The sequence below is a fragment of the Petromyzon marinus genome, chromosome 80 (assembly GCF_048934315.1).
Source record: "Petromyzon marinus isolate PM22_M1 ecotype Great Lakes invasive population chromosome 80, UKy_Petmar_22M1.pri1.0, whole genome shotgun sequence".
Taxonomy (NCBI): Eukaryota; Metazoa; Chordata; class Hyperoartia; order Petromyzontiformes; family Petromyzontidae; genus Petromyzon; species Petromyzon marinus.
Window position 1 is genome coordinate 5370352 of NC_133746.1, and position 19564 is coordinate 5389915.

At 43.7% G+C, this 19564-nt stretch overlaps 1 protein-coding gene across 1 annotated transcript in view; it reads right to left on the bottom strand.

Annotated features, from left to right (window-relative positions):
- Positions 1-19564, bottom strand: part of LOC116958570 (scavenger receptor cysteine-rich domain-containing protein DMBT1-like) — a 115221-nt gene that overhangs the window by 30096 nt on the left and 65561 nt on the right. The window contains exons 13-17 of the mRNA XM_032981276.2: positions 16388-16693; positions 15462-15506; positions 12990-13307; positions 4720-5019; positions 1348-1392 (exon numbers count right to left, since the gene is read on the bottom strand). Of these exons, the coding sequence (XP_032837167.2) occupies positions 1348-1392; positions 4720-5019; positions 12990-13307; positions 15462-15506; positions 16388-16693 (1014 nt within the window). The remainder of the gene's footprint in view (positions 1-1347; positions 1393-4719; positions 5020-12989; positions 13308-15461; positions 15507-16387; positions 16694-19564) is intronic.

The following is a 19564-nucleotide window of genomic DNA, read 5'->3' on the forward strand; positions in this document are numbered from 1 at the left end:
GTAGCTGCAATTGCTTGTTTTAAGTATGATCACTATAGATGGATGAGATGGTTGTTATCTTCATACTCCATTCACCAACGTAATAATAATTACAATACAATTGTAGTGACCTTCTCTGGTGAGGACGAGTCTATCTTTAAGACAACCACTCTTGAATTCCCCAAAAGGTATCTCTATTTACAGATAGAGTGGATATCCATTGCATATGCTATAAAAAAGGCAATTGTCCATAATGTCACCTATCACACAGGCAATTTTCGACTTATGAATGGGTTATATACCTGAGACCTGTTGTTAAGTAATTTGTTTGAATATCGGAACTAAGTATTGAATTGTACATACGGTCAGACATGAGGGTCACAAAGAGATAAAAAGTGCAATAATGGCACAAAAAGCACACGATGTTAGATGTGCAAAAATAGTGCCGAATGGTTCACTGTCATTGTGCATCATGCCTGATGCTGGGGCTCGTTACATCTCGCGGAGGATTGCTCCACCAAACAAAATTGTTCCACAGCTCAGTTCGCAAATCGGATGGTTGAAAATTAAATCGTATTGTGGTTCGTTCGTAAGTGCGGATGTTCATAAGTTGTATGTTCGTATCTTGGGGACTGCCTGTATATTTCCATTATAAGCTGCTGCGTTATTCAGACTCTGTGCCAATTTTTCCTATTACTGGCAACCAGTGTGCTTACTCTTTATTGTACTTCAGTATTTTCATGTTTTACATAAAACATTTTCTACAGAGGTGTCCATGTGGCTTAAAGGAGGTGGTATTGCTGAGGTCTTGGGTTCAAATTTACATTGCTGCTTGTAATTAAACTAAGTTTTGTAAAATTCTAAGTCTGAGAATTTGATGTCAGTTTTGTTTGTAATACGGCGAACATACCTCTGTAGCAGGGTGGGTAGGTAAGGTCTGCTTCGTACTTAGTGGAACAAACATAACTTTAAGGTATCTCAGAAGTAAAACGACTCCCATTTGATACGTTTGGCAGGTGATATTCATCTCCAAACATTTAAATCTGGTGTCGTCATGAAGTGTGTACTCCTGTGCTAACTAAAAGCATTGTCTTTTTAATGAGGGGAAGATCAAGACCAGCCCCTTTCCAATTTAAGATTATTTCTTGTAATCCTCTAGCACATAAATAAAAATCGATATCTATATTGTAATCAGAAATAGAAGAATTGTGCTACTAAATAATTTGGAACATCAATATGAATACATCTGATATGACCAAAAGTCCCGTCCTGCATATATAGTCACAATAGATTGTAAAAGCACTGTAGTGTCAATGGAATATCACTTGAATATTTCGATGGCATACGACATTATCTTAAGGAACTTACTTGTTGATGTAGTTACAAACAAATAATTGTCGGCAGTCCCAGCAGCTGATTAAGAGAAAAACAGACATTTTTTTTAGCATTTTTAGAGAATGCAACATAACATACATTTGTAATAAACATTTGGTATCATATATGGCTAGACATCAATTCATAATCATACAATAACCGCACTTTCAATTATTGCCTCTGGGAAGGATAAATCTATCCCTAGAGATAAAAAAATGAATGAACGATTCCAAGATTATGAAAAAAATTAATAGGGTTTAGCCTTTCTAGCAAGAATACACGAGGGGTTAAGGAGTTCAAACACCAAATAGACACCGATTACAAGGCATCGTCAAGTCTGGAGTAACCACAGATGGTTGGGGTAAAACATTGCCTTTGTGCGCTTTGCCTTTTGACATTTTTTTCTGGTCTAACACTGGAAAGACAAGGTCACAGAGGAAGCTGTCTCTGCATACAATGCATACATTATTGTGAATGCATGTTTGTTTGCACGTTTTTCCACGAACATTTGTGATTGATGCATACTTGATGCCATGCAACAGGTGTCTATTCGGTGTTTGAACATCTTAAGACCTCCTGTATTATAGCCGGAAAGGGTATCGCCGATTCTTTTTCATCATAAGTTCGAAACCAAATGTCACGCTTGTTTACGTGTGTGCAATTATTGGTGATTGTGCTGAGACCAACAGCTTGCTAGATTTGACAACCTGGATTAATCACGGGTAGCTGCTCAGATTTCATCCAGGTTAGTGCTCTCACCTCCAAGCCACCCTTAGCCATACCAGTGACACTGACTTAAAAAAATAATCTGTATATATAATCACACCCCTGTTTGTTTGTAAAATGTGTTAAAACTTTATACAAATCCGCATTTTTATAGCTACGGGCACAACTCTGGTATAGTTGTAATGCTCGTTGCGTCAGGTTTGCAACCAAGACAAAATAATCTACGATCTTGTGTTGCCGAGTAATAAAAAACACAGCAGAACACATTTAACCTCCCACACATTTCCCACACTACTGCCCTACTGCTCTACTTTTTCAACTCCACCGGCTCCCTGTCTACCATCGCTGTCCATTAACATTTCTCACTCTGGGTCCATTAACCCCTCCATTGTCTTTCCCCACCTCATCTCGCTTATCTCATCCCTCGCTACTCTTGTCCCATCCCGTCATCTACACTCCTAAGTCTCCACCATCCCCCTCTCTGTACCTCCCTCGCCCTGCGCCCAGTCTCACTCTCTCGTCCCGGTTCCCTTCTCGCTAACCTTCACTGAACCAACTCCCATTGCAGCACATACAGTAATCATCTTCACTATAACAACAATCTGCAGCTTTCATTCCTGCCTTAGAACAGCCCCCATCTCTTCTCCCCTAGCCCTGCTACTGCCTGCCAGCGCCCCCCAGCCACGACTAGGTCTACCCCTTTCGCCACCATTACACCTATCATTACGCCAACCTCTACCACTACCCCTACCCTAATCACTTCCCCTACCCATATCACTATTCCTATTCCTTTCACCACCATTAACCCTACCACTACCCTAACCCCTATCACTCGCCCTATCTCTATCACCACCCTTACCCCTATCCCTACTCCTATTCCTTTCACTACCATTACCCCTACCAATACCCCAACCCCTATCACTACCCCGATCACCACCCCTACCCCTATCAATAATTATATTCCTTTCACCACCATTACCCCGACCACTTCCCCATCCCTTTTCACTACCCCAACCCCTATCACCATCCCTATAACTACCCCAGCCCTTATGACTACCCCTACCCCTATCACCACACTTACCTCTATCACTACCCCAGTCCTTATCACGACCCCCACCCCTATCACCACCCCTATAACTACCCCAGCCCCTATGACTACTCCTACCCCTATCACCACACTTACCTCTATCACTACCCCAGTCCTTATCACTACCCCAACCCCTATCACCACCCCTATAACTTCCCCAAACCCTATGACTACCCTTACCCCTATCACCACACTTACCTCTATCACTACCCCAGTCCTTATCACTACCCCTATCACCACCCTTACCCCTATCACCACAAATACCCCAATTAGCACCCTGATTTCTATCACTACCCCAGTCATTATCACTACCAAAACCCCTATCACCACTCTACCCCTATCTACCCCTGTCACTACCTCTGTCACTATCTCAACACCTCCTTCATCATTCCCACCTGTCCGCCTGTCACCATAACTATACCACCACTTTTACTAACCCACTTTATTTTGACCACTATCTTATGCATAAGTGTATAATTATTGTAAAACACCTTGAATTAAGGCACGATGTGAATCAATGTAACATGTTGACTACAGAATTAAAAATCCCACGAAACTAAGTAGCTTATATGCACTACTAAATCAAATGTATAGCTTCCGGAAGCTCGGGGCAACCGCCAGGCTCGTGACAGGCGTCACTCGCAATGGCTTCCCGAGCAACGGCGTCCTTAGCAACAACTGGGCCTGCAGGAAGCCATGGCTGATTGGATTGAGGTAAGAATGAGAAATAAAGACATCATAAAATGTGTAAATAACGCGTGAATGATATGATGAGTAAATAAAGGCTGCACGAGTAAATGAAGAAATGAGAGGATTGAGCGAGCGAATGAGTGACTGAATAAGGTGTAATGTATTCGTGTGGTGAAGTGGTGTAGGTGTGTGGTGTAGTGCAGTGATGTGGAGTGTAGTTTGGTGTAGTTGAGGGTGAACAGTAATTTAGTCGTGTGGCGTAGTCGTGTACAGCAGTGGTGTAGTGTGCACTGTAACGTTGTGCAGGAGTGTGGTGTATTTATGTCGTGCTGTGGTGAAATGGCATCGTAGTTTTCAGGAGTGGTGTAGGGTGTACTGTAATGGTGTAGTAATTCATGCAGTGGTATGGTGAAATGGTATAATTGTGTAGAGTGGTGTTGTTTGTGTGCGTGTGTAAACGATTAAACTGGCGAGTGCTGGGTGATGTCTGCTGAGTTTCAAGAACGTCGTGTGTTTGGTGAGTGTCTATCTAGTGGTGACATCTCATGTGTCGTGAGGGGCAGGTGGATAACTTGTGTCATGGGAGTGGTGAGGTGTCTGGTGAGGGTCAGATGCCAGTTGAGTGGTGGGTGACTGGCAATGGTGTCAGGTGAGTGGTGAGTATCGTGTGGCAATGTCAGGTGGTGAGTAGCGTCTGGTGATTGTTGGCGCAGACAATGGTGGAAAAAACAGTAAATCGAAAAGAGTTGAGAGTAGGGGACAACCATTGGCGAAGATAACGCAGTCTGTAGCACAGTCTACCCTCTAGTAAGATATATAAATCCATTACCGATAAAAATATAAAACCAATCGTATAGGCTTACCTTCACAAATTATGGCAGCGGTCTGGTCATGGCTACACATGTTTGTTCCGAAACTAAGACTGTTGGCTATTGTGTTTGATATGGAATACAAGTTATTTGGGAAAATGGTTCCATTTCCTTGTCCAAATGTCGACAGGTTACCATACACAAGGCTCCAACCACAGCCAAGGAGACGGCAAATGCCGTCTGCAATGTCTCTGTTTAGAGTGGAGCTGCATAGCTCGCCCCAAATGCCATTCTTGTAGACTTCCATCCGGCCCTCACAGCGGTTGTTGCCACCAACCAGACGAAGCCCTGCAGCTGCAGGTCAAAATAAAAGCCACTCTGAAACATGAGCATTATACATCCGACAAGACTCATTTATGAAGTGTTTTATCACTCTAAATCTCTAGATATCTCTGAGTCTCTATGCTATGAGTATCTAAGTATCTATATGAGTCTCTATGTATATCTATAATCCTCACTAAGTGTTACTAACCTAAAATTAACACGAACACATTTAAGAATTAAATAAAGAGAAAAGCAACATATGCTATTAAAAGGAATAATTAAAATCACATTGTATATCATAAATGGTCCTCATACAATTCGGAGCACTTGTTCCAGTGCCCAACCATTATCATGTAATTTTAAAAAATGTGAGCCACCAACTGAAAACTAAGGAAAAATGTTTCACATCAGCACAGTTCTGGATAAAAATAGTATGGCAATCAATGGAAAGGGGAACCTCCCACGCTCCCCTTAACACAGTGGTCATTCGACCTATCTTTAGAAAGTCCTCAGTTGGTAAGACATACTTTATAACTAAAGACCAGTCTCGAACCTGCCCTTTGTGAGTAAAGTTATTAAGATGGTGGTTGCACAGCAACTGGATGATCATTGGTCAATCAAAACATCTATGGTCTTCTCCAGTCCCGATTTTGACAGAGGAGCATCATCGAGACAGTCCTTGTTAGGGTGGTTAATGATAACCTAAAAGCGAAAGATTGCAACACTCGCTTCATCTTTGTCCTCCTTCATCACTTCATGGCATTTGATGCTTTGGACCTCGGTGCACTATTGGAGCACCTGCAGTTCTGCTCAGTATGGTCATTTTCTCAAGTGGTTTTCACCTTACCTCAAAAGTAGGGCACAGAGAGTAACCTCTTAAACATATTCCACCACACTGAGTGCAGAACGTGGTGCAGTAACTACTCAAAGTGTGGGTAGGTTTTCAACTATGCTGACACTGGGATGGCTGCCATAATTGAGGATTGTCTCATGGTCTGAACATGCAATAATTAGAGATGCATGCACGGTAGTAATTTAGGTGGAACTGAGCTACAAAAGGCTTGACTTGCACGTGTAGGGAAGTCCAGTATCACTCAGTGGCAGAATTAACACATTGCCTGTGAGTTGTGTGGACGAGCTCCCGGACCAGGCTGGAGCTTGTTGACTGCCACCGAGTAGATCCGTGAGAACTAAGCAGTTCACAGCTCATCAGCTGCGGTGCCTAAGTTGTTGCTGCTAGTTTCTGCAGCGGGGCGATTTTTACTTTGGTATTTTAACGGATGTGTTGCTTGAAGTTCTGGCTTCTGTCCATCATAACTCCTAGATATATTGTTGTGGAGTCATAGCTCACTGGGCTACCGACGAATACATCATGGGAGGCATCTTCTGCATTATTTTTTCAGGTGGAACGTGCTTTTTTGAAAGGATTTGATTGGAGTCTCCAGCGACAGAAGCATGGCTCCAATAAAATGATGAGCTACAAAATATTTTTTTTGTTTATATTTACGCGAAAAACCTTTATTATGGATCCTATTGGTTGTGAAAGCCGACATGTTAAACTGTTAGAGTAATGGAAATTTTCTTGAGGTTTGTGCCCTGTGCAGCAAGGGCTATGCCATCTCCAAATATGAACTTGTGAGATGATGTACATGGCAGGTCACATATATATTAGCGTCGGTGCTAGTATCGAGCATTTATTTCCCCTGTGGCTGTGTTCACCAATGAGGTGTTCAGCCTGTTGTCTTGGCTATGAGCAATGCCACCACAGCAGCAAATGGGGACTCTGGGCAGGAAATTGCCAAACAACAGGGAGTGAGGTGTAGGAAGCTTCAAGGTCCCAGGCTTTTGTAGGCTCGACTCCATCAATGGGAGACGAGGAATGGTGGTGGTGGCTTACGGCCCCACGAAATATGAACATAAGTGGAGAGATGCAGGCAAGGTTGATGAGTCCGATGCCTTCTATGGCATCCCGTCACAGGTGCTAGCTAAAGTAACCCCGCGGGAAAGAGTCATGTTGGGTGACTTTAATGCCCGTGTGGGTCATGACGCTGGAACCTGGGCTGAAATAATTGGAAGGCAGGGGCCAGATCAGCTCAATAACAACAGTAGGAGGCGCTATACTTCTGTACAGCCCATGGGCTTGTAATTAACTAAACGCAGTTCTGGCATCGGCACCATCCACATTATGGATGTACACCAGGACCTACCGTGGAGCTGATTTGCCCAATGTTCATTAGCTTATCATGTGTAAAATACGTCTTCTATTCTTCCGTCGTCGTAATCGCTTGCAGCTGGGGTTGGTATCGTTTTCCTCCCACCCCCTCATGATGTCAAAGGGAAATGGGTGAGGTTTAGGAATGTGACTCATGCAGCTGCAATGGCTATTTTGGGGACGCAGTCCAAACCTCCCCTTAGACCATGACTGACAAAGGAGGTGTTCTGTTTAGCTGAGAAAAAGTGACAGGCTCACTCCAACCATCTCCTGCATGCCACGTCTGAAAATTAGGCTTACCGCAGCCTTCACTAAGAGGTTTGGAGAACCATGCGGCCTTGCAAGGATGAGCGCTGGTTATGAGTTTTCGAGGAGATGGAATCTGCCTCAGTAGCCTGTGATCACAAATTACTCTTTAATTCTATCAAAAAAGTAAGTTATAGCTCCATACCTATCACCGTCCTTAGGGGAAATAATGGTGATCCGATCTCTCACTCCAAGGAACAGGTTTGCAGATTTACTGAGCATTTCCGTGAGATTTTGGGGGAAGAGAAATCCCTCAGCCCAGAAATCATCATGGGGCAAGGTGAGGATGACCCTGCTGGGACGGCTATGCTTCAAATATTGGAAGAAGTGGTCGCCCCCTTTGAGTGGCTGACTGAGGTGCCATCTGTTGAGGAAGTACGGAAGCCCATCCAGAGCCTGAGACAAGAAAAAGTGCTGGGCAGAGATTATCTCCCATGCGAACTGCCCAGGGAGGGTGGTGCTTATGTGCAGAATGTACTTTGTGATATCAATACAACAATATGGACCACTGAACGAGTTCCACACAATTTGAAGGATGCCCGGGTGGTCCCGCTGTTTAAGAAGGGGGACCGCACAGATTGTAACAACTACAGGCAAATTTTCCTCCTCAGTATCCTACGAAAGCTCCTGGCAAGGATTATTCAACATTGCCTTGCCAGGCTCGTTGTGGAGAGGCTTGCAGAGCCCTAATGTGGGTTCAGGCTAAGGTGGTCCTGCACAGATGCCATATTCTGTCCGCCTGCTACATCAGAAATGTATGGAAATTCAACAGGACCTACATCTCTGCTTTATTGACCTGGTTAAGGCCTATGATACTATAAATAGGCCACAGCTCTGGGTTGTTCTTCATGCTTTCGAAGTCCCTGATTCGATGCTCACAATCACCAAGGACCTTAATGATGGTGGGAAGACCCCGATAAAGCTACGTGCCTGGGAGTTAGAGCCCTTCGTTGTTCACGTTGGGGTGTGACAGGGATGTCACCTGGCTCCTAGATTATTTAAAATGTTTCGACCACGTAGTTCAGGAAACCATCCATGGCTCTACCTGAGGAATTTCCATCTGGTACAGATACAATGGGAGGCTGATCCATGCCCATGTGCAGTTGAGGGATGGCTTCCTATTGGTTAAGCATGTTATGTTTGCTGATCATCTGGTGATTCCTGCTCACTCAGAGGAGTTGTAAGTGCTGCTGCTTAACCAGGAGCATGCTTATATGAGGATGGGCATTACCATCAGCCCCACCAAAGCTAAGCCCCTGCCTGGGTATTTTGTGACATCAAACACGCCACCCCCTCAACTCTCCATTAGTGATAAGGCATTTGTGAAGAGAAGTGGAAATTTCCATATCTGGGCAGTGTACTTAAGACCAGCTCTAGTATGATAGCAGAGGTCTCACTCCAGATCAGTCGAGCAGCATTATCTTTCTTTGGCTGCATAATGCTGCGTGAAAGCTACCTGGTCTGTCAATCCATACGAAGGTTCGGGTTTTCTCGGCCACAATAATGCCCTCCCTTCTCTATATTTGCAAAATGTGGACCCCCCCTCATGGAAGATCTATGTCAGTTAAAACGATTCAAGTTTGCCTGCCTATGATGCATTCTGACTTTGACCAGGCTGGATTGTGTGAGCTCACAAATCCTTGAAAGATCTGGACAGTCCCATCAGCGAGCTCCTCCAACAGGAAACGCTGTATTGGTTGGGGTATGTAGTCCTCATGCATGCCCAAACAGCTTTTCTTTTGCAGGATAGGGGGGGGATAAATGGGCGTAGCATGGGTTAGGAAAATATTTATTGATGTCGTACAAGAGGATGTGGAGCTGAGTGGACTTGCCACTGACTGGTACCAGCAATGTCAAAATCGGCCTCTGTGGAGGAGGCTCGTGAAGGATGCTGCTGGGTAGTTGGAGGCAGTCGCCCTCCAACAATGGAGGGCCGAGTAGGGGGCACAGGTGGTGCAAGCACCAGTCATTGGTCAGTCAATCCATAGCACCTGGGTCTGTCCCATTACCTCCTGCCAGCGACCCTTCGACATTTCACGTGGTCTTAAAGTGCACATAGTATGGCAAAAGCACCATTGATGATATCACTGCCACGTAGTGGCGAATGGCGATAGTTGATGTTGGTTTTCATCCTGAGAGTACGTTTGCTGAACATCGCGTCGAGTAGGTGAGCAGCAGAATGGCATCTGATGATTTTGACCAACTTCAGCAGTAGGCCATGACGCCAAACACTGTCACAGGCATCAGAAGAGGCATTAATCATTGCTTCGCTGGGTTTCTATTGACGCTGGAAACCAGCTGCAATTATGGTGATATAAATGCAATGATTTGTTCGCAGCAGCTATGGCGTGTTCCAAAACTGGCTCGTTTGAGAGGCAGATGGGGGAAATTTTGGCAAGGATGGCATGTTCCATTAGCTTGGAAGTTGAGAATAGGGATATTGGTCCGGTAGTTGGAGGCGGTCTTGTGACTTTCCAGTTCCAGAATGGTGATGGATTTGGCTTGCTTTCATGCTTTCAGGATATTGCCTGCCCTGTGTATGACAGTACATAAGTTTGCGAGCCAAGGTTGGCCATATAGTCGCAGATTATTTAGAAACTCAGGACACAGACCATCATATTTCAGTACCGTGTTGGATTTTGTGGCCCTGAGAGCTTCTTCCACATTCACGGCTTGGATAGATCTGTTGCTTGCGGTAGTTGGTTCAAGGTGAAGGGAAGTTACTTCTGGACCGCTTATTTGCTGAACATTTCCATTGGTGTATTTGAGCAGGATTACAGCGTGTGGAAAGCCACATAATTCACTATATATTTGCTGGTATATGCACCTGAGGAGCTGCCAGGCTTTATGGCCGGAGTGAGTGAAGTACAAGTCTGATGTCTTCCCAGTGTTTCATTCAAGTTCATAAACTCCAGCAGTGTGATTCAATTATCAAGTCATCAGTTCTGATGAACACTGTCAAAAGTTATTCTGGTTGCCAACATGGCATGTAACTTTTCTGAGGCCCCTCGAGATTTCGTTTTTTGCGGCAGATGTCAGATTTTTTTTACAAATCTACGTCAAGCTTTGGCCCCAGGTTCTTCAATTAGTCTTCCACTTTTTTGTGTAGCCAGCCCAGTTGGCCTTCCAAAGGTACCAATGTGGTGGCTGTGGTTTTTAGGTGTATGTTGAACTTATTTCACACCGTACATAGCTAACCGTGCTAATCGGAAAGGCGGAGTTATGACCGGTATCAGGAATCCACTGTTCAGGACTGCCGATTTTAGTTGGCTCTTCGAAAAATTGCCTATAATTGTTCGTGAAGAAATTAGTGGCTGTCCATTTTTGTCCTCCTTTAAGATGATGCATTCGTTTTGGGTTAGAGTCCCTTTTTTTCTACCCGGCTGAGAGCAAAATGTGCCTGCCTATTTAGAGATTTGTTTATAAGGAATGTGTATCGTGCCATTTAACCGAGTAGGCCCATTGTGTGTGGTGGCTATTGTAGCCATCCACATCTATAGCCGGGTGAGTGGCTGCTGGTAGATGTGGTGATAGCCATTTCTTTTTGGGGTTTATATTTACATTGATAATCATCACCTGAACAACTGATTATCGTCAATATATCATCACTTGTGGTGGACCTTAGATCTTAGGCCTTGCCTGGTGAAGGTGGCGATACCATGTTTAGGGTGGGAGATGGCAGCAGCAACAAAGAGTTTCAACTATTTCTTCTGTAACTCACCACCTGTGTACTATCCTCAACTTGTGTCTTCTGTAAGGCGACTGTTTGTTGTTATTTTATAGGATGCATCACTGTGACCTCTATGCCATGGCTGGGAAAATGTCATTGGATGTGAGAAGACATTTTCACTGCAGGGCAATTTTCATTCATGAGGATATTGGTGTTATTAACAATGGACCATCCTAAATATCTGTGACACAAGTCTGATTGGCTATTAAGACTTCCCAGATATCCTACACAGTTTGGATCAAAAACATTAATGTAATTGTTACCGCAAAATATGATAATAAAAAAACATTAATGTAATTGTTACCGCAAAATATGATAATTGTTTTTTTACCCTTTTATCTGGCAACAAAACTGACACCTTTTTTACAAGGAGTCATGTTTGCATTGACCACAATACCTGCGGTCGGAATGCAAACAAAAAACATAACTCTGATAATGTATGCACTGTCCTTGAAAATAAAAAAGGTGTCAGTTTTGTTGCCAGATAAAAGGGTAAAAAAACAATTATCATATTTTGCTACTGGCAAAGGAGGTTCCAATGGTGTTACCGCAAAGTTTTGGAACCACCCTGTTTCGTCTCTTGGCATCTAAATTCTGCATTCCCTGTCCTTATTTAAGTTGACTATTAAAATCATTCAAATTTAAGTGTGAATGTAATTTGTAATAGTTATTACTATTGTAAAGTTTGTTTCTTTTTAAAATCTGTAATTGTAGAATACTTTACTGTTACCTGCTGGCCGAGTTGCCATTGAAAAAAATACTTCTTAGCTCAATGGGCTTTACTCAGGAAATAACCTTCTGATTATGATTATTTTCCCTTCGATTAATCGCCAGGAAGTCAAATCTCTAATGAGCATATCTGGCCAAAATAGAGTTGGGTTTTTTTTGGGTTAGATTGCGTAAATATATAAATGTGTCATTAAAACCCGCCACCACCCAGCACAGCCAACTAGCAAGGGTTGTCACGTAAACATAACATGCCAATTCGTAACTAGTACAGCACACTGGTGTGTTGGAGAGCCAAGCCACAACATTTACAATCTGAGTGCGACGTTTCGCCAGTAATTACAACTAGCTTCATCAGGCAACAGCCAGATTTGTGGAGAAGTCTACCTGTTTCGTTCCTTATATAGAGGCGTAGATGTGATGACCACCCTTCTGTGCTCTTGCCCAAAGTAGGGGGGGGGGATTAATGAATCGACGCACATTATGCATGCACATTATATGAGCCCTTTGATTTTGTACTTCCTGTCTATTAAAATAGCCGTACCAACGGTAATCCCTATTTATATATTTACACAATCTAACCCCTCCAAAAAACCTCTCATGGATGATATTGGTCGCGAAAGCCTATGTGTTCAACTGAGCATATCGGGACTGGAAATAGTAATGTCCAATTCACGAAGATGACGGTTTTAATTGTGTATAAAGGTTACATTATTTAATTTATTTCATTGCGCGACAAGTTGTTGTAGGAAGGCCTTCATCCAACAGTATAGTTAAAATGAGCTGTATTATTATATTATTATTTTGCAAAATACACTTGAGGGGAAAATCATACCATGGCAAACAAAGAAATAAAATGTCCCTTTCATTTCTTTAGTTATGAATGTGCCATTTCACAAAAACGACACATTAGCACCAATCTTCCCTCTAAATTTCAACACAGTTTATTTGGAAAATATATTTTTTGAAGCTACGTGGATAGAGGCTGTGGGAATCGAGAGCAGCACAGCGAATGAGTGCTCGTACCAGTACATGAAACACCAGCTGCCCCCTTGTTTGTGCAGATGTAGGAACTTGCTGGATACATCTGGCAATCGGTGATCGATTTCTCTGAGCCACCACACGAGGCTTGCTGTGACGTTCCCTGACCAATGCCAAAATAATATTGGTCGTTCGTGTAGGAGGCAACCTCTACATTGCTGCCACACTCCAATTGCTGGCACACAACTTCACTTTCAAACACATTCCAGTTGTCTCTGCAAAATGTGGTCACGGAACCATTGTTGTATACTTCCACCCTTCCCTGACACATTAACTCTTGATCCACCAGCTGCACTCTTCCATCTGGAAAACAACGATATAGAAACTTTAAATAGATTTGTGAGAATAACAACCGTCATAAATTTACCACATATCATTCTACAGATAGCATGTGTATATATGGTACGTGTTATATACATACAATATATACTCATAGTATGGTAAGCCATCGCTTAACGCACGTTTACAATGCATTTTCGCAATAATGTTCTTCCATGAGGGAACGTGCACGCCATCATAACGCAGAACGCGCACCTTTAGAACGCAGTTTCTGAACGGTCGACAACTACTTTTTTGAGCTGTGCAGCTGAGCAGTACAGTGATTCAGTTTACGAAATAATACTTACATTTTATAGAGTCATTCATGCTAATAGCATTCCATGACGCTGATACAGTAATGTAGTAACGGCGCACCCTACTCGGTTATTAGTTCCGCTATCTCACTGCGTGGTTTTCGAAGTAGTATCATCGTATCTCACCAAACTTCATCGTTACTACATTATTTATAGGGAAATAACTTTCGCTTCATGCGTTTTTCGCTTATCGCAGTACCTTTCAGGAACGCATCTACTACTAGCGTGTTACATGGGGGCTTACTGTATATGTATACACTGTATACGTGCTCTATGGATATGACCATATCCTCCATTACGCATATAGAATATTCATTAATATTAGAAGAGATCAAATGACCAACAAATTAGACACGAAACAATTACACGAGCAAGGCTTGATATCAAAACATTTGGACCGTAAAGTAACCTAAACTATACAAAGTTCTCACATTTGCCCAGATAAACTGCAAAGGAAGATTCTGTTAACAAGTACATTACCACAATTGTATACAACAGACCACATGTCGTACCATCAATCAAATGTAAAACAATTATAATTTAGAATGTTATGCTGTATTTCTATTGATTAAATAAACAATGACACATGCTAGACATTTAATGATAAATTAACTATTACATTATTTTTAAAACCAAACCGACAAGCCCGTATAAAGGTTTAACTGTTTGGAGATGCATAAATAGCACAATTAAGAAAAAATATAAGGATAAGTATTAGATATCTTCATCAACCTGCATTTTCCAGCATGTGGGGAGTATGGTCGCATCACTTGAATTAATTATCATAGTTGTTTTTGTGCAACGCGGGCAATTAAGCTACAATAAGTGATGGGTAAAGCATAAGCAAGCCTGCCTAATAGGTTCAACCAAATATATTATTTGAAGGGGCCCACATTCTACAACCAAAATACTCTATACGGGTGCTTTTTGCCTTTATGCATGCATAATATTGATATGTACAAGCGACCTTTGCACCTACGACCTAATTGGTTCCTGGATGACGGTCGTAAGTCGTAACCCTTATTTCCCATAGGCGCAATGTAATGAATTGGGGTTCCGTTCCTGTACACCCATTAAACACCATACAAATTTCGAAATTGACCACGAAAATAAATGAAAATAATGCTAACAAATATTCGCTCTATGCGCAGCTGGTGACTGATTGTCTATACTGTACATACACATACGGCGGAAGACAAAAGCAGCGCCATCACGCGACGAGTCTGCGCATGATAAGCGCACACTCGCCTGCCATGCTGCCACCAACGCCAATCGACTCGGCGTCGGTAGCAGTCATTAGGCGGTCGTTTTTACGAATTTTGGTCGCTACTGTGGGGGTTTTACTATAAGAAAGGTCGAAAAAGGGGGGGGGTGTCGCAAGTCGAGCCATCGTAATTCGGGGGTCACCTGGTGATAACTCTAACAATATGAAACAATGATAATAGGTTTTTATCCCCTTTTTCAGGCAACAAAAACAACCTTTTACAAGGAATCATGGCTGCATTAACCACAATACTTGTGGTCAGAATAAAAAAATATATACTCTGATAATATATAAATTGTCTTTGAAACTGATTGGTCCACACCAGAGACAGCTTTCTTTTGAGCCTCATTCTGACCACAAGTAGTGTGGTTCGTGCAGACATGATTCCTTGTAAAAGGTTTTTTTTTTTCAGAAAAAAGGAGAAAAAACCTACTCTCATATTTTGGTACTTGCAAATGAGGTCCCAAGATGTAGTCTGCAACAATAATGGGTTATATGGTGTTGTTGCTAAAATAAAATGTATGTGGCATGGTAAGAATAAAAAATATAGACAATCCTTGCCTTGGCTTTGAGTTATGACCAAATTCTGGCTTGTAGGTTCAGCAGCTGTCAAGAAAACACAACACATTTGTGAGATTCATTAAAGGATGACCCCAAAACCCCTTTTTAAACCAATATGTTTAGCCAATTCCAGTTACACGTATTTTTGTTTAGCCGTGGTGTAACGGTTAGCATGCAATGCTACGAACCCGAGGACCTGAGGTTGATTCCCGCTCACGGCCAACACCAGTAATTATTAGTTGAACCAGTTCTGGGCCTTCCCTAGGTCGACTCAGCCTCAAATAAGTATCTGATGCAATATGTAAACATCGCGACTAGGTAGACATAGGCAACCGGGTGTAGTGCTGGTCACGCACCCCCTTGTGTGCCGTGCCGGCTATCATAGGTGGGCACTAACAGCACTTGCCCCACGAGCCTGCTAAGGCTGCAAATAGGATCTTTGTCTTAGCTTTTTAGCTATGTAATAAAATCGGATATTACAGAGGAAACATGCAGAACAGGGGCAGAACATAGAAACTCCACAAAGGCACCGAAGTCGGGAGTCGAACCCGAAGCCCGCTTCCTTTAAGGCATATTTTACCACAACACCACTCTATTTCCTTAAAAAATCAAATGCTCAACTCAAAACACTTTACATCACAACTCATACATTCGGAGGGGACCTCCCGTGTCAGTTGGCATTATATAGCAAAATGCAATTCAGCACCGACCTACAAGTAGGCATTAGGCTGCAGGTATGGGGTGACATTGCTCTATGTAATCTCAATTGAGTAGTTTGCAGTGTAAGGTTTTAAATTTGGCAAATTTAGACCAGCTCTTTTGTGACAATGTTTTTTTTTCAATTAGTATATTCCATGTCTCTTTGCAGGAGTTATAAAATATCCACAGACCTATTTTATTGTCAAGCGGGTGCATTTGGTACTTACCTTCGCAAACAACGCCAGCGGTTTCCACATTGCTGCAACTATGTATTCCCGTCTGAAGGCAATCAAATATGGAATTTGGAAATGTTCCACACGTTATGCTGTCTGATATGATTGTCGCGGATGTATTCTCAAACTGGGTCAAGTTCCCATGAGACAAACTCCATCCACAGCCCAGAAGACGGCAGATCGTATCTGCGCCGTGAGTGTCCAACGCCGAACTGCACACTCCACTCCACACAGAGTTCCTGAAGACTTCTATCTGTCCCTCACAACGGTTCCTGCCACTCACCAGACGAAGCCCCGCAGCTGTGGATAGGAAAATTGTTCAGTAAAATTACAATGTGATCTGGACTTATACAACTTTTGAATGCCATCAGTATCATCAGTATAATTTAGTCGGTTAATTCGGTCTCGACTTAAAGCTTTCATGACTGCAGAAATTAATATTCTTTGGGTATTTCGGTAAAGTCACTATCTACGTGACTTTACTGAAAGACCCAAATAATAGAATTCAGTCTCTTTTATTTAAACAGGAGATGCAATAAAACATGATTGCCAAATTTGCCAGGATAATCTGGGTTAAATATAGATAATACCATATTTGACTTGCCACTGCACGTAACTGTTTTTTTCTGGTTCCTCTTGCTCCCATGTGTTTTGTATTTTTCAATTCGCGTGTCTTTATGCCACTGTTAGGCTAACATGTATAGCTTACTTTCATCTGTACCTAACTTTACATGGCTCCTTTTACTCTTGTATTATATTTGCACTTTTTTTGATTGGTGTTTTTACGAACAATAAATACAGTATCTCAATTTAACACGTATACTTTCGTGACCAATATTATTCATATTTGTTTTGGATTGGATCACGTAAATATAACCAGACCTTCATGCACACTACAGTTCCTGCACACAACACCGTCAATTTAATGCCTCTTCATGTAATATTCCATCACTGTGACTAATGCAACCAATAACACGTACTGCATAATTTCATATTAACACATTAACGCCCCTAGATTGTTCATACTTGTAGGCGCACAGTGATGACAGGAAGACTTCACAATTCTGCTTATTGTTGTAATCATCAAACGTTGTTAACTCAATACTCTTTGGTTCTATTGGGTAAAGTCACGTAGGGAAAAAATAAAATAACAAAAATCACGACGTTTCGGCCACAACACAAGCGGCCTTCATCAGGTGAAGGGACGAGACTGTCTGGAGGACAGCGCTGGAGTGAAAAAAGCCACGCTCAGATCACGACCTTTAAGCTGTGTGAGAAGAAACAAAGCGCCTTGACAAATGAATTAGCATATTAGCATACAATTCCTTTGTCAAGGCGCTTTGTTTCTTCTCACACAGCTTAAAGGTCGTGATCTGAGCGTGGCTTTTTTCACTCCAGCGCTGTCCTCCAGACAGTCTCGTCCCTTCACCTGATAAAGGCCGCTTGTGTTGTGGCAGAAACTTCGTGATTTTTGTTATTTTATTTTTTACCTACGTGACTTTACCCAATAGAACCAAAGAGTATGGATCCTTGCGGTCACGAAAGCTTTAAATCTAGAGTTGTTAACTCAAGTTGTATAGGAGGAGGGGCTCACCCCACTCCTCACCCTCTTCCTCTGGGCCACAGATGCAACACTTTCCCCTTCTCCATTCACTGCAGGCTTCGGGTCCAATTTAAGGCAACACTTTTATTTAACAAGACTAATGTACAGGGTCCCTAACACAAAGGGGTAACGGCCCCTTACACTTGCTACCTGGGGAGGTATGGCCTCCGGGCTATCGTGCCTCCTCACACTGGAGACCACTCTGCACTCAGCCCTCCGGCTAGGGGCCCTAGGGGAGGCCATCCTGACCCGACCCAGCCAAGGTCCTCGGGTCCCGGCCACTGGCTCACTCAGTCTCGGCCCTTACAAGGACGTCGGGTCTGGGGGTACCCAGGGTCCGACCACTGTCCCACCTCAGTCCCGGCCCTTAGAAGGACAGCGGGTCTGGGGGTCCCAGGATCCTACTCTAAGCCAGGTGTTCAGTCTTCGGCTTGAGGAACACTGCCGAACCTGGGTCAGGGGTCCGGCTTTTATACACGTGCCAGGGTCCCCATCCCCCTAGCCACGTCTCCCTTCCAGAGAGTTCCAGAGGGACCTGGAATCTTCCCCCAGCCCCCCTCTTGGGGTCTGGGGAACCTTGGTGTCCCACACATCACCCCCTACTAGTGGATGTCTGCTAGTGCAGGTAAGTACCCCGTTTATCGCGTTACATCATCCACCCCCCCCCCCCCCCCTTGTAGCAACCAGCCGTCCCGACTGTCAATTAACAATAAAAACTCTGAACAATAAAAAAAAACTCCCATTAAGTGTGCCTCATTAACGAGAGAGTGCGAGCAATAACACAAGAACGGTCCCATATAAATTCCCAAGCCCCCATTATACAAATATACACTATTAACATATCTACAACCGAACGCACGAACGACCGTGAGCCATCCCAGGTGAACAATCGGCCGACGGTGAGACAAGGCAGTCGGGCACACAAATGAATTGCCGAACGGACATGAGATGAGTGTGTGGTGTGGAGTCCGTGAGAATGGAGGAGTATGAGTCAAGAAAATCTCTTCGTTCTTGATTGAGTCCGCATCGCTGCGTTAGATCCCCAAAAATAGGAACCGTTTGTAGGGCCGGTGGCAGTGCGGGCGGGTGCTCAGCAGCAGGAGCAGCCGGCGTGGGTGGATGCGACGGCGTCACTCCTGTGACATCAGAGGGCGCACCCCTGGTGCATGGCTCGGCTCGTCAGTCACACCACGCTCCCAGCCCCCGTGTAGTGTGGGTGTAGTGTGTGGTGTTATGAAGGGTTTGAGGCGCGACGGGTGAACATACCAGCGGTGCCTACTGAACTGGATCTGCACACATTGCGGCCTGACAACACGAACGATCTCGACGACGCCCCTCCATGGTTTCAACAGCTTTGGCGAGGTCGCCAGCGGTACCTGGGGGCAGTGGAGCCAAGCCCTGTCCCCTGCCACCCAAACATGACTGGATGTGCGAAGGCCCCGCAGGCGTTCGTTGGCGAATTGACACGACCCGGAATTGTGCTTCGCGGCCTCCCGTCCATCAACCAACTTTTGCACATTGACCCGGACATGGTCGGCAACCTTTGATTTAGGTCCGGGCGTCCCGAC